The sequence below is a fragment of the Vanrija albida genome (assembly GCF_041260175.1).
Source record: "Vanrija albida strain AlHP1 chromosome Unknown contig_4, whole genome shotgun sequence".
NCBI lineage: Eukaryota > Fungi > Basidiomycota > Tremellomycetes > Trichosporonales > Trichosporonaceae > Vanrija > Vanrija albida.
The window spans coordinates 876,617-890,002 of NW_027191423.1; the positions used below are offsets into that span (position 1 = coordinate 876,617).

General features: G+C 63.3%; 5 protein-coding genes across 5 annotated transcripts; 4 read left to right on the forward strand and 1 right to left on the reverse strand.

The window, feature by feature from the left end:
* Positions 1 to 656: 656 nt before the first annotated feature.
* On the forward strand, positions 657 to 3,791 carry Q8F55_005062 (uncharacterized protein; the record flags this gene model as incomplete). Its single annotated transcript, XM_069353558.1, has 6 exons — positions 657 to 869; positions 923 to 1,239; positions 1,293 to 1,677; positions 1,731 to 1,853; positions 1,907 to 1,977; positions 2,033 to 3,791. The coding sequence occupies 6 exons, from the start codon at positions 657 to 659 to the stop codon at positions 3,789 to 3,791; spliced, it is 2,868 nt and encodes a 955-aa protein (XP_069208200.1).
* Positions 3,792 to 4,377: 586 nt separating this feature from the next.
* Positions 4,378 to 5,306, forward strand: Q8F55_005063 (uncharacterized protein; the record flags this gene model as incomplete). Its single annotated transcript, XM_069353559.1, has 3 exons — positions 4,378 to 4,560; positions 4,594 to 4,803; positions 4,857 to 5,306. 3 exons carry the CDS (start codon positions 4,378 to 4,380, stop codon positions 5,304 to 5,306), a joined length of 843 nt encoding a protein of 280 aa, XP_069208201.1.
* An 819-nt stretch (positions 5,307 to 6,125) lies between these two features.
* GLR1 (Glutathione reductase) lies at positions 6,126 to 7,764 on the forward strand (the record flags this gene model as incomplete). The annotated part of the gene is made up of 5 exons (XM_069353560.1): positions 6,126 to 6,166; positions 6,208 to 6,253; positions 6,311 to 6,407; positions 6,464 to 7,681; positions 7,727 to 7,764. The coding sequence occupies 5 exons, from the start codon at positions 6,126 to 6,128 to the stop codon at positions 7,762 to 7,764; spliced, it is 1,440 nt and encodes a 479-aa protein (XP_069208202.1).
* A 235-nt stretch (positions 7,765 to 7,999) lies between these two features.
* FKBP14 (Peptidyl-prolyl cis-trans isomerase fkbp14) lies at positions 8,000 to 8,646 on the reverse strand (the record flags this gene model as incomplete). Its single annotated transcript, XM_069353561.1, has 5 exons — positions 8,000 to 8,064; positions 8,113 to 8,142; positions 8,255 to 8,353; positions 8,389 to 8,462; positions 8,507 to 8,646. The coding sequence occupies 5 exons, from the start codon at positions 8,644 to 8,646 to the stop codon at positions 8,000 to 8,002; spliced, it is 408 nt and encodes a 135-aa protein (XP_069208203.1).
* A 2,825-nt stretch (positions 8,647 to 11,471) lies between these two features.
* On the forward strand, positions 11,472 to 13,331 carry Q8F55_005066 (uncharacterized protein; the record flags this gene model as incomplete). Its single annotated transcript, XM_069353562.1, has 7 exons — positions 11,472 to 11,749; positions 11,799 to 12,190; positions 12,239 to 12,247; positions 12,284 to 12,431; positions 12,481 to 12,847; positions 12,904 to 13,098; positions 13,173 to 13,331. The coding sequence occupies 7 exons, from the start codon at positions 11,472 to 11,474 to the stop codon at positions 13,329 to 13,331; spliced, it is 1,548 nt and encodes a 515-aa protein (XP_069208204.1).
* Positions 13,332 to 13,386: the final 55 nt, after the last annotated feature.

The window sequence follows — 13,386 nt, forward strand, 5'->3', positions numbered from 1 at the left end:
GACAGACCTGTCAGCGAACGCACACCACCACCCGCACACCTTCCTTTGCAGGTCCGTCGTCGACTGCCCAACCCACAGCTCTTTACGATTAGTCCATTGTCGAATCACGCGCCTGATTCCATTTAATCGTGCGTGTCGGTGCACATTCTGCCATCGACAAACGCATCTCGGCCGCCCACCGCCCCGCCCCGCCCCTCCGCCTCGCCCGCCAGCTGGTCATTGCGCGTGTTGGCGTCTGCACGGTGCTCGGTGACGGGGCCAGTCTTTGACACGACACCCTCCCCCCTTGCGTTGGCACAAGTAGGTCGTACTTTGCAACCCATCTTGCTTGTACGCCGCCGCCGCCGCCGCCGCCTACGCCGCCTCCTCCTCCGCCGCCCGTTACCCGGATAATACCCCTGGCCCTCCTGGCACCCGCACACCTGGAACCAACTGTTCCAACTTGTTGGACTGACGCCAGCAAACACGCGCACCACAAACTCTCCTTCCCTCTCATCAACCCTCTCCCTCTCTTTCGCTCGACGTCCCCAGTATAATCTGTTGCCGCGCCGCCCCTTCGCCTTTGCACCATCACCCGCGGCATGGTATCTGTCCAGTACAAGATCCCTTTACCATCATCGCCGCCACCAAGCCCACCACGAAGCGCATCGCAGTCAATGTTACCAACACCATCATCGAGTAGCCGTGCGGCCCTCAAGTCGGCCATTGCCCCAGCGTCGTCGATCCCAACGCCAGATACCTCGGGTGACGATTTGAAGAACGGCGGCGAGTCACCACCACGTCCGAGCTGGTCAAGATCTCGGCCCATCATGCCCGAGTTGAGCGACTTTGAGCTGGTTCGCGTTCTCGGCAAGGGATGTGCTGGCAGGGTGGGTGTGATTGTGTTTCAAGGCGTCGTCGTCGTGTTGACTCTGATTTCCAGGTGCTCTTGGTCAAGCACACGCCCACTTCGAGGGTTCACGCCATGAAGGCGATTTCGAAGCGAGCCGTGCTGGCCAACGACGAGCTCGATCACACGCTGGCCGAGCAGCACATCTTGCAGCACTTTGCGATGAGCGAACGCCGCAGTGCGTTCATCTCGCGCCTCTACTACTCGTTCACCGACAAGGAGAACTTTTATCTCGTCATGGAATTCTATCCCGGCGGAGATCTCGCGACCCAGATGGAGATTCATGGCATTCTCGGACCACTAAGGACACGCTTCTACACTTGTGACATCGTCGCGGGCCTTGAGCACCTGTGAGTCGTGACATCCCTTTGTTGTGTGTAACGAGCCGCGCTGACGCTATCAGGCACCGAGAAGGAATCCTTGTCCGCGACCTCAAGCCTGAAAACATTTTGTTGAACTGGCATGGACACGCCGTCTTGGCCGACTTTGGCCTGTCAAAATCGTTTGGCTACCGAGGAGACCCCGTCCCCGTCAAGCTCCCTGCAGACTACATTGACGGCAAGGGCGATCCACCACCCCATGCGGGCAAGGGCTTTGGTTCGTACCGCAAAGGGGAGCTCACATGGGACCGTGCGTTCTCCTTTGTCGGCACACAAGAATACCTCGCGCCCGAGGTCATCAAGCGCAATCACTACACCTACGCCATCGACTGGTGGGCGCTGGGCTGTATCGTCTGTGAATGTTTGACAGGGCGCGTGCCATTCAGAGGCAGCGATAGCGAGAGCAATGTAAGTGGACGCGGTCGAGGAGGGCTGTGTGCGGTACTGACCACAATTCCCAGGCCGAGTTGTACGAGCGAGTGATCCACGCCCCTTGGGATGCCTTGTATCGAGGCGACCACCCCAAAATCTATCTCAAGGAACGGTACAGGATTGACCTCACGACCTATGACTTTATCGACGGCGTGAGTCTTGACGATGGCGCCCGTCGTCGTGCGCAGCTGACCCCGTCGCGCAGCTGTTGGCAAAGGAGCCTATGTTCCGTCTCACAGAGCCATGCGTCAAGTCACATGCCTATTTCACCAACGTGTAAGTTGCTCTTCCACCCACTCCTCCCCCCTCTATCCCAACTGACATCGTACAGTGATTGGGACACGGTCGACAAGGGCGACTACCAAGACCCTTTCCAGCTCGAGATCGACCCCGTGGCCGAATACAACACGCAGTTCTTCCCAAGGCTCTGCCTGGAAGAGACGCCGACTGTCGACATGCGAGGTCACGACTATGGCAAGGACCCCGATGACGCGTCCAACAACCCTCTCAACAATGACGACGTGTACGCCGCGGCTCAGGAAGAGTTCCGCAACGAACTCGCATCCTTTGACTGGACCTGCCAGAACGCATACGACATTGACGACAACTTTGACGACCAAGACGAAGACGACCAACTTGTAGAAGAAGACCTTTACGCCGTAGACAACGCCTCAGTAGAGCAATCCCACACCAACCTCAGCACACCAGAAATCACCAATAATCAAGACTCTATCGTCTCTGAAGACACGGTCCGGACACCCACCCCTCCTTTGGAGCTCGCCTCAGCCAAGGACCAGACTCCGCCAACATCGCCGAGCCCGGTCCCTACACTGGTCGATACCCCCAGGCGAGCAGAGCTCACCGATGCCGTCAAGCCCGAGGCTGTCCTTGTGGACAAGGTTGTCGAGCCGACGCCGCCACCTTTGGCTTCTCCGCCGACTTCTCCTCGCTCCCCAGTGGCCGCCCCGGACATCCTTTCAGAACCCTTGTCTCCTCCCCCTGCAATCCAAACCCCACTTCCTGCATCGCCCCCCACGCTCGGACCCATTAATACATCCCCCATCCCAACGGTTGAGGTGCACGACCTTTCGGCCCCTCCTCTTGTCACCACAGACGCCCATGGTCTTTCGATTAGCCCGCACCAGTCACCGAGCGGCTTGTCCGTCCGGTTACCATCGGGCCCACCATCTGGTGGCTTGTCGGTTTCCGACGTTATTTCAGTGCCAGGCTCGCCCAACCTTATTATTCGCCGTCACCGTCAAGCACCCAGTATCGACGCATACCCCCACCACCCGAGACTCTCGGTCGAAGTCAATGGCATCATCTCACAGCTCGGCGACGAAGACTGGGAGCAGCTCGACGCCGAGACGATCCCAGAAGCACCCAACGGTGCCGACGCAGCGGGCCAGACGCGCCCCTCTCTTCTGGCCCGCGTTGGCATGCTCGGACGCCGCCCTTCAGTTCGTGGCCTGGCCTCGCGCCAGAGCTCTGCGGTTCGTGTCCCATCGGGCTTGCGCAAGGGTGTGAGCGCCGAGTCGGACACTTCGTCGGAGCAGAGCTCGAACAAGGGCCGACAGCCGTTATTCGCTACCCGTGGATACGAAAACACGAAGAAGGCGTTGATCAAGGCGTTCCCTCCGGCGCAGCGACGACCTAGTTCCGACAATGTCCGGCCTGCCACGCCTACTTCGACGTCGCCATCCCCAGTGGCTTCGATCCGCGCTGTCGTGCCCATCACGCCGGCGCCACAGGGCACGCTCCCCAAGTCGTCGTCGATGCGCGAGAGTTCGCTTCGCGAGCCCGATGCGCCATCGACGAGCAAGCGGACGTCGGTCTTGTCAGCATTCTCGAGCAGCAAGCGGACTTCGTCTCGATCTGGCGACCTGGGCCTCCTGTTCTCGAGACCCAAGTCGCGCAAGGGCAAGGAGCGCCGCGCTCGCACGATGGCGCCTGGAGGCAGCTCGTCGTGGAGCACGCCAGTTGCCGAGGCGGCTGCGGATGTCCCCGTGCTGCCCAGCATTCCCCGCATCGAGCTCATTGAGACACCACCGATTGTCTGGGAGCTGGACGCGGACAAGGCCAGCAAGTGAGGCGCGTCTCGCCATCTCGCATATTCACTATACATTCTCTTTGGCCAGAGGTTGGGCCGTTGTTGAGTGTCACGATTTCACCATAGCCTGTACGCACTTTTTTCATGTCAATAGATTACATGTCGCGTAACGGACGTCGGCATGCGTGACGGCGGTGGGTGGTGGTTGCGGCAGGCGGTTGCGGCAGGCGATTGACGGCATGGACGGTGGGGGGGGTCAGCCACCGTCACGGCGAGTCCCGCGGTGGGCAGTGGCCGGGAGGGGGATCTGGGGTGGCGGGGTGGTGGCGTGGCGAGCGAGCTCGATCGCGTCGGGGCGAGTGCGGCGAGTGCGGTGAATGCGGCGAGTGCGACGACGGCGGCGGCGGCGTCGGTGCATAGTTCAAGTCGCCATGGCGAGTGGCAGAGGCGCAGAGGTCGAGGTTTGGAGATTTGACGTACCGCCCACGTGCCGCGGCGACGACGAGGAGACGCGTTTCAGAAGTCGAGATCCGCGCGGCAACTCGCGACTCGACAACAACATCCAAATGCCCATTCCGGCGTCTCGACAAGTTTGACGACGCCACGACTTGACGGTGAAACGACGCATGCGCCCGCTCGCGACAACGCTGCTAGCGGCAGCGAGCCTCGCCCCGGCCTACGCGCACCCGTTCGGCGCGCAGGCGTTCTCCGTCTCCAGCCCGCCCCCGCCCCAAGCCCCAGGCCCACCATTGACGGGCTGCACGCCGCGCGGGCTGTCGTACGCGCCCGCGGGCGGCGCGTCCGAGGTGGTACGTCGCGCCCCGTCGCCCCGCTGACGCCAGCCCGTCCTCTTCCCGGCCGACGACTCGGCGCCGGGCTGGTGCTTCCACCACGGGCGCCTGCTCGCGCCGCACGCGCTGGCGATCCACGCGGCGCTGGGCGGCGGCGCGTCGGCCGTCGTCGACGGCGCGGCGGCGCGCGCGTTCTGCGCGCTCGAGGGGCACGGTGGCGCGGGGTGTGCGGCGTTTATCATTGCGCGCCTGACTGAAGTGGTACGTCGCGTCCTCACGCCCGCCCGCTCGCTCGCTAACGCTCGCGTGCCCAGGCCGCAGCCCCCGGCGCGCTCACGGCGTGCGAGTACCCCGCGTCCGGGTTCACGCCCCTCTCGGTGCGGTGCGAGTGGGCGTGCCTCCCCGGCCACCTGGGCTGCGGGCGCGCGTGCTACGACCCGCTGCACGACGTCTGCGTCGACCTCGACGTCGCGCCCAAGCGGCTGCACTGCGCGGCTTCGAGCCAGCGGTGCGTCGAGCGCGACGGCCAGATGGCGTGCCACGACGTCGGGGAGAGCGTCGGCCTGTGCGGCGGCTGCATTGACACGTTTGGCGGCGAGCTCGGCGGCGTCAACTGCCTCCTTGAGCCGGGCGTGCGTGGCGCCCGCTGTGTGCGCGGGGCGTGTGTCGCGACGCGCTGTCGGCCTGGCTTTTCCCTGCGCGATGGGGCGTGTGTGGGCGCCGCTGGCGACGGCGCCGGTGGTGCGCAGGCGCCGCTGGCTTAGCCGCCGACGCCGGCCTGCCTGCCGACGCTGGCCGCGTCCGACGTCCCCTCCCCCCGGCCGTCGGGCCTTGCACCTTGTCTTATCTGTATCTCTAGCACGCCCATGTACATCAGTCAGCGCGATCGGTCGACACTCCGGTCGGAGTGGCATGTCGGCAGTTGACTGCGCGATATTCGGACTCGGCCCATCGCCCACCTCCCTTCGGCAAGTGCCCGCTGCGTGCCCGCTGCGTTCGGGATGCCCCACGCGGCCGCCCCAGGCTGTGGCCCCAGGCGGTCCTTCTCCACATCCGCTGCACTTGGGCACTTGCAATCTGCCTCGGCTCGCCTCGCCCATCTGCATTCCCCAAGCCTGCTCTGTCATGCACCGCCGGCGTTGCCACGGCCGTGGCCGAGAGAGTTTGGAGCTGTGGCAGGATCTAGCCGATGACGCCATGGCGACTGACTGACAGAAAGACACAGTCACCGACGCCGCGGCGGGACCAAACCGCTGACTGATGCACCCCCCCCGCCCCGGTGTGTGTCATTGCGACGACGAGCGTCACCTCGACATTTCCCTACAAAAGTCGTCCCTCAAAGCAAGCACCACAGCGACGAGTATAAATCCACAGCAAGGCAACTTGCACATTCCCCACATCCGCTTCACCCCACCCCCGCCAAGCTGCAGTCCTACACACCAGCACTCTACGCCGTCCGCGCGTCGAGACTCTCCGTTCGCCCAGCCACCGTCGCACTCCGCGCAGCCCCACTCCTCGCTGCCACCCGCATCGCGCTCAACACCACCCCGCTCCGCACCTTTACATCCTCGCCCAGCACCGCCATGCCCCCCCTTCCCAAGACCAAGGCCGAGGAGGTCGGCGAGTAGTACGTGCCGCCCCTGCCTCACCCCCACTGACATGCAGCGACCTCTTCGTCATCGGCGGCGGCTCCGGCGGCCTCGGCGCAGCGGTGAGTACCGATGGCGTGACGACCGTGCGTGGGACGGTTCGCTGACGCCCCTCGCAGCGCCGCGCCTCGGGCCAGTACGGCGCAAAGGTCGGCCTCGCAGAGGCCTCGTACCGCCTCGGCGGCACCTGTGTCAACGTCGGCTGTGTCCCCAAGAGTGAGTCGGCGCCGGCGTCGGCGAATGAGCAGGCCAGGGCCGCTGACACCCCCCAGAGGTCATGTGGTACACGTCCGAGGTTGCCAGCGCGCTCCGCAAGGCCGCGTCGTACGGCTTTGGCGACGACGCGACAAACTACAAGATTGCCGAGGGCTTTGACTGGCACAAGCTCAAGGAGAAGCGCGACGCCTACATTCACCGCCTGAACGGCATCTACGACCGCAACCTCAACAACGACAAGGTCGACTACCACGAGGGCTTTGCCTCGTTCGTCGACAAGAACACGCTCAACATCAAGCAGCACGACGGCAGCTCGTACCAGGTCAAGGCCAAGAAGATTGTCGTCGCCGTCGGCGGCCAGCCCTCGGTCCCCAGCGACGACGAGATCCCTGGCGCCTCGCTCGGCATCAACTCGGACGGCTTCTTCGACATTGACCAGCAGCCCAAGCGCGTCGCCGTCGTCGGTGCCGGCTACATTGCCGTCGAGCTCGCCGGCATCTTCAACGGCCTCGGCTCGGAGACGCACCTGCTCATCCGCTACGACTCGGTCCTCCGCACGTTCGACCCCATCCTCTCGGACACGCTCGTGCCCTGGGCCGAGAAGGAGGGCCTCAACATCCACAAGCGTACCAACGTCAAGAAGGTCGAGAAGACGGCCTCGGGCTCGCTCCTTGTCCACCTCGACTCGTCGGACAAGCCCCTCGAGGTTGATGTTCTGGTTTGGGCCATTGGCCGTCACTCGAACATTGCCGGCCTTGGCCTCGACAAGGTCGGTGTCGAGGTTGACAAGAAGAATGACATTATCGTCGACAAGTACCAGAACACCAACGTCGACGGCATCTACGCCATCGGCGACGTCCAGGGCAAGGCTCTCCTGACGCCCGTTGCCATTGCCGCCGGCCGTCGCTTGAGTAACCGCCTCTTCGGTGGCCCCCAGTACAAGGACGACTTCCTGTCGTACGACAACATCCCGTCGGTCGTCTTCTCGCACCCCACCATTGGCTCGGTGGGTCTCTCAGAACCCGACGCTCGCAAGCAGTACGGCGACGACAAGATCAAGATCTACAAGACTGCGTTCCGCGCCATGCAGGGTGCCATGCTCGACGAGGCCCACAAGGCGCCTACGGCCTACAAGCTCGTGACTCTGCTCCCCGACGAGAAGGTCATTGGCCTGCACATTATCGGCGAGGGCTCGGACGAGATCCTCCAGGGCTTTGCCGTTGCCGTCAAGATGGGTGCTACGAAGAAGGACTTTGACGACACTGTGGCGATTCGTGAGTGGCGTGCAAGGCTGCTGAGGACCATGCTGACACCACCAGACCCCACCTCCGCCGAGGAGCTCGTTACCATGCGATGATTGCGGTTAGCGAGTGGAAAATAGATAAAGATGAAGCATATCTGTTAAGACTGCGTCGGGTTGTTGAGATTCTGTGGCGCATGTCGTGCGTGGTCTTAAGATGCCGTGTCTGCTCTCAAGACTGCTGCGTCTGTTCTCAAGACTCTGCGTCGTGGAAGACGCTGCGCCGTGTTGTCATTCGCCGTGTTCTCGCTGATGCTTATCAAGACTGCATGCGTTTGGGTGGTGCTAGTGCTTAGAGCTCCTCCTTGCGGTTCTTGATGGAGACGAGCTCGACGTCGAAGGTGAGCGTGGCGTCGGCTGTGATGGGTCAGTGGGGGCAAGCAGGCGCTGGGCGATAGAACTCACCAGGGATGACGGGGGGGAAGCCGCGCGAGCCTGTGGGTGTGAGCGCGTGTCGGTAGCGGGGCAGGCGCCAAAGGGACAGCCGCTGCCGTCGTTGCCGAAGCGACAGCCGTCGCCCTCGTCGTCAAGCGCCAACGCAACTCACCATAACCAAGCTCCGAGGGGATAGTGAGCACGCGCTTCTCGCCGACGCACATGTCGAGCAGGCCCTGCTCCCAGCCCTGGATGACCTGGCCCTTGCCGACTGGCTCGTCAGCTCCGTCTCTGCCCCTAGCTCACTGGTAAAGTCGAGCGGCTGGTTGCGGTCGCGCGACGAGTCGAACTTGGACCCGTCGTCAAGCGTGCCGGTGTAGCTGGGGGCGTGAGCTCGCTCATTAGCAAGACGCGGAGGACTAACTGCATGCTCAGCTTGTCGCCGTTGCGCGTCTTGAGCTTGCACCCCTCGGGGAGGTGGGTCACCTTGATGCCGAGCTCGGCGGCGAGGGCGACGGCCGCGAGCGCGAGCGCGAGGAGGGTGAGAAGCTGGGGACGGAACATTGCGGCTTGGGGTGGTGTGGGTGGTGGACGGCTGTCGAGCGATAGTGGCCTTTGGCCGATGTGATGTGGAGAGGAGCTATGTAGCGCGTGGAGGGAGGCACGCACGCGTCGCCCACGTGACTGCTTACGTACTGCCCTGCCTCGCTGCCTCGTGGCCGAGGCACAGAATGGAAGAGGCTCAGGAAGGTAGATGGCCTTCTGGCTCGAACGAGGAGGCATGCATTGGCAATGAAGGGGCAGAGGCAGAGGCGGAGGGAGACGGCACGAGGACGACGAGCGACGAACGACGACAACGACGACGACAGTCGCCTCTGGCCGGGCGCGCCCACCCTGCCATGTCTCAGAACCACGCGCGTGGCGTGGGCCAGGCGCCCAGCGCTGCCTCGAGACGGCAGGCAGGCGGCCGCGGCACCGCACGTGCTCCTCCCAGTGCGCCATGCGCTAGCCTAGCCAAGGATGTCTAGCGGCCATGGTGGTGGCAGCAGCAAAGCGCAGGTGCCACTTGCGGCACGCCGCCCGGCATGGCTGCCGGCTGGGCTGCAGGGGCTCGTGGCCATCTGGCCACCAGAGGCCACAGCTGCGCTCCCGCCCCCGCTCCCTGCTGTTCCCGGTTTGTAGCCCGTCGTTTTGTGCGGAATGCGGTGTAACTGGGCGCGCTTGATCACCAGTACCGCTGCTTGAAATGATGCTTAAGGCGAAGAGCGGGGCGGGGGAGGGGCTTGGCGAGCGTGCCCAGCGTGCCCAGCGACGCCGCCGCCGCCAGGAACATGGGTGATTGAGTGAGCGGCGACACAACGCTGATTGATTGATGGCGATTTGATTGACTGCCGCGCCTGATTGACTGGGGGGGGGTGGGGGGTTCGGGGGGCACGCCTCGCCTCGCCTCGTCGCGGCGTCGATAGACAGCGACAGGCGAGCAAGCCGACGACGGGCCGCCGCATCGTCGCATGCCGGCCGGCATGCGATAAGCCAACAAGCCAGCCCGCCAGGCAGGCCACGGTGCCAGATCTGGGGCGAGAAGGGGGCGACGAGGCGCAAAACAACCAACGGCGCTAGTCACCATCCACTGGGAGCTCGAGCTCGCGACGCTCACACCCACGCTCACCCCCACACTCGCTGCCACGACAATGCAAACATCAGTATTGCCAAACGCAGACGTCATGTGTTAGCACGCATCGTCGTGCATGCGTGTCTGGAACATGCTGGGTCGGGGGCCGCTTGGCGGGGCTGGGCGTGCAGCGGGGCCGAAGGCAGCAAGTGAGCGTCCACCGCCGACCCACCCACCCACGCCCGTGCATGCCCCGCGCGCCCACGACCCGAGGCCGCATCCAAGACACTGTCGACGACCTTTTGGTTATTTTTTCGTGTGTGTGTGTCGTGTGTGGGCCGCCTCGCCTCGCCTCGGCCGTTGCCCACCTCGAGGGTGCTCTGGCGGCCCCCCGCTAGATCCGCTGTTTGCGTGCGCATTAGTCTTGTGCACCGTGCCAGAGCTGCCGCCTGCCCTCGCTCACTCGCTCGTCTTGCGCCGCGTTAGACCTGTCTCGGACTGGTGTTGACTCAACAAGGACGTTGGGTGCATGCTGCAAGAGGACAAGACGGGTACTCGTGATCTGTTAGGGCGGAGGGCGCGTGTTCCGCGCGCCGCGCCGTTCTGTCTGCCTGCCTGCCTGCCTCCGCCTCCGCCTCCTCCGCCGCCGCTGCCATCGCCGCCGCCGTCATTGTCCCAGCCACTGTGCACCATTCCTCGTCCCTCGTCTTGTCCCCACCACCTCGTGATTTGTGTTTTTTTAGTCGCGCCAAAGTGTCTCGGATTAGGCGACTACATGTCCCCGTCGCCAGAGCATATGTACTTCCCTCTGTATTACTTGCATTGATCGACGTACGAGTGATTGTCCTTCTCCCCCTCCTCCTCTCTCCCTCGCTCTCTAGACATTCGTACATGTATCCCAGCCTCGACAGCTCCACTCCTACTCCCTCCCCCCCTCTTTAGACCACCCCCAAGCTTGTCTCACCCGCCAACATGTTCAATCATGGCCGTTCCCATCAGCACCAGCCCCCCCAGCGTAAAGGACCTCCCATCCCCAGACCCCGCAAGGCGTGAGTTGGCGACAAATCGTCCTTGATGTCTCCCCGTCGAGCCCTTGGGACATGGCTGACCCTATCGCTCCACAGCTGCACGATTTGCCGAGGACTTAAGGCAAGTCGACGTGGCCTAACCACGGCTGACCCCCAGACGCGATGTTTGCCCGATGGCGAGAACTCTGAACCAAACGCACAATGCTCGCGGTGTGCGCGCCTCAACCTCCCCTGTGAATACTCTCGAGCCAAGCGAGGAAGGTAAGGCGGCGGTTTGGTCAACTGATGGATAACCATTAGGCCCCAACAATGGAACAAGGATAGAACAGAGCAGAATAACCTGGCGGGTGGAGCTCATGCTCGCAAGCCCCTCCCGCACCCAGGTGCCCAAGTCCGCCCCGTAGTGGATGGCATGGGCATGGTAGTAGACCCAAACCAGCACCTGCGGCCAGAATGGGCGATTGTATCAAACGGGGGTGAGTTTGGCGTCCTCGACGATGGCTGCGCGTCGTCCCCCCCGCCGCTGACAGCGTGACATTATAGGCCCGTCGCACACGCGCGCCGCGCCTTCAATGACTGGCGCCCCCGCCATGGGTATGGGCGGGCCGCCACCGCAGCAGGCAAGTGTCCTAGGTCTCAATCCATGGACGGTTCCGCCGCCGCCGCCGTCCTCGGGGTGGTCGGGCGGCGGCGCTGGGGGGCCAGCGCCGCATGGTGTCCACACGTCGCCCGACGCCCTACGGCATCCAATGAGCGTCGCCGGTAGCCTTGACAGCGTCACCTCTCCGCCCGTGGGCTTCCCGCCGCGCGCACGCCTTCGCCCGTCGACCACACTCGTAGACTACCTCGAGCCCCACCTCGGCGCAGAGGACAGCCGGCCAGCGACCCCGCACCGCGGCGTGTCCGAGTCGCCGCACACGCTCGACACTGAGCGCGGACACGAGTCGACCCTCAACTTTGGCGTGGTTGTCAGCCCCATTGGCTCGGGCCTCGTCTCGGAGAACGAGGCAAAGTATCTGTATCAGCAGTGAGTGGCCTGGTAAAATTTATTTAATGCCTGCCGACACGCGCACCAGGTTTATAGACCGTGTGAGCACCACGAGCGGCCTGTTCGACCCCCATTATCACACGTATGCGCGCGTGAGCCAGTCGTTGGCGCTTTTCACGGCGTGCATCTACGCCGCGTCGCGGTACTTTCGCCCCGCGCTATCCGACCAGCTGTTTGTGCTCGCCAGCAACAATATCGCGAAAAAGGTGCAGAACGGCGACGTCGATGTCCCCTTGATCCAAGCTCTCCTCGTCCTCGTCTCTTGGAAGGCTCCGAGCGACCGCACGTCCTACATTAAACTTGGGCTCGCCGTCCGGCTCATGTACCAGCTCCGCCTCGAGTTTCCGACCGAGGTGGTCCCTCTTCCTTCGGCAGACGACGAGTCCCGCCGCCTCGTCGACGCCGAGAGAACAGTGTGCAGTGAGTAGCGTCCCCGCCCGATACAGAGATAACGCTGACGAATTGCAGTCTTGATTGGTATGTCTGACCATGGCTAAAAATACTAACAAGAAGGGCTGGATCTCTCCTACTCGCTCATGTTCCAGCTTCCCGCTGCGTGTCACCCGTCGATGATGCCGACAGAGGCTCAGCTTGAGCGCTGGGCAGAGTGCCACAAGCACCACAAGGTTGCGGGCGACGCCTTCAAGCCGTTCCTCTCGAGGTGAGGAAACAGGCACCGGCACCGCCGTGAGCGTCTCCTAACCTTGCAGTCTGTGGGAGTTCCACGAAGATACGGCCGTCTTTCCCCGCACCAACCTCGACGTTAAGCACGCTCCGTGGGCGTGGGAGGCGAGAGAACGCAAGCTTTACGAGCACCTGGACAAGATGAGAAGCAACCCCGAGGTCCAAGGTGTCCTCCGCATCTCGGGCGAGATTCTTGGCAGAGTACAGATCATTAAAGTCGGCGCCATCGGACTGCTGCAATACCAACAGGCGCGCGGCAGGGCCGCCCACCTCCTCTCCCTGGCCGAGGACGTGAGCGTTTTTATCAAACAGCTCTTTGAAACTGGTGACATTATTTTCTGGTCCGATCTGTGGAGCTACGCGCTGCTCCTCCCCGGTCTGCTTCTCCACTGCGTGAGTTTGAACCGGGCATCTGCAAACGACGCAAAAATAATAATTAACCATCACAGGCTCGACACCACTTCGGACCGGACGAAGTGGCGCGCGCCAAGGTGTTCTGCAACGAAATGTGGCGCGTGTTCGACCAGGTCCCGCGCGAGTTTGGCGACCACCCGCTCAGGTACATTGAGCGGACGTATCGGAGGCTGTATGGGGCGTTTGACCGGCTGCAGAAGGGCGGCGAGGAGCCACAGAGCGAGGAAGCGGTACGTATTGTGTCTGTGTGCGCCACCTACGTAGCTGGCCGAGACAAGACAAGACAGACTGATGCCCGGCACAGGCGATCCAGTCGATACTGCAGGGGCAGTGGCCCGCCATGGGCCCCGTGATTGGCGGCGAGACGCAGGACGGGCAGCCAGCAGAGTGGAACTGGCTGTGGTCGTCTGTGCCGCTTTCGTGGAGCGAGAGCACCAACAACAGTAGCCCGGCTCTAAAGTGATTGCGATCTGACCCGTGTCGGCCGACCCGTGTCGCGCATGCGTATCAGTGCGGGC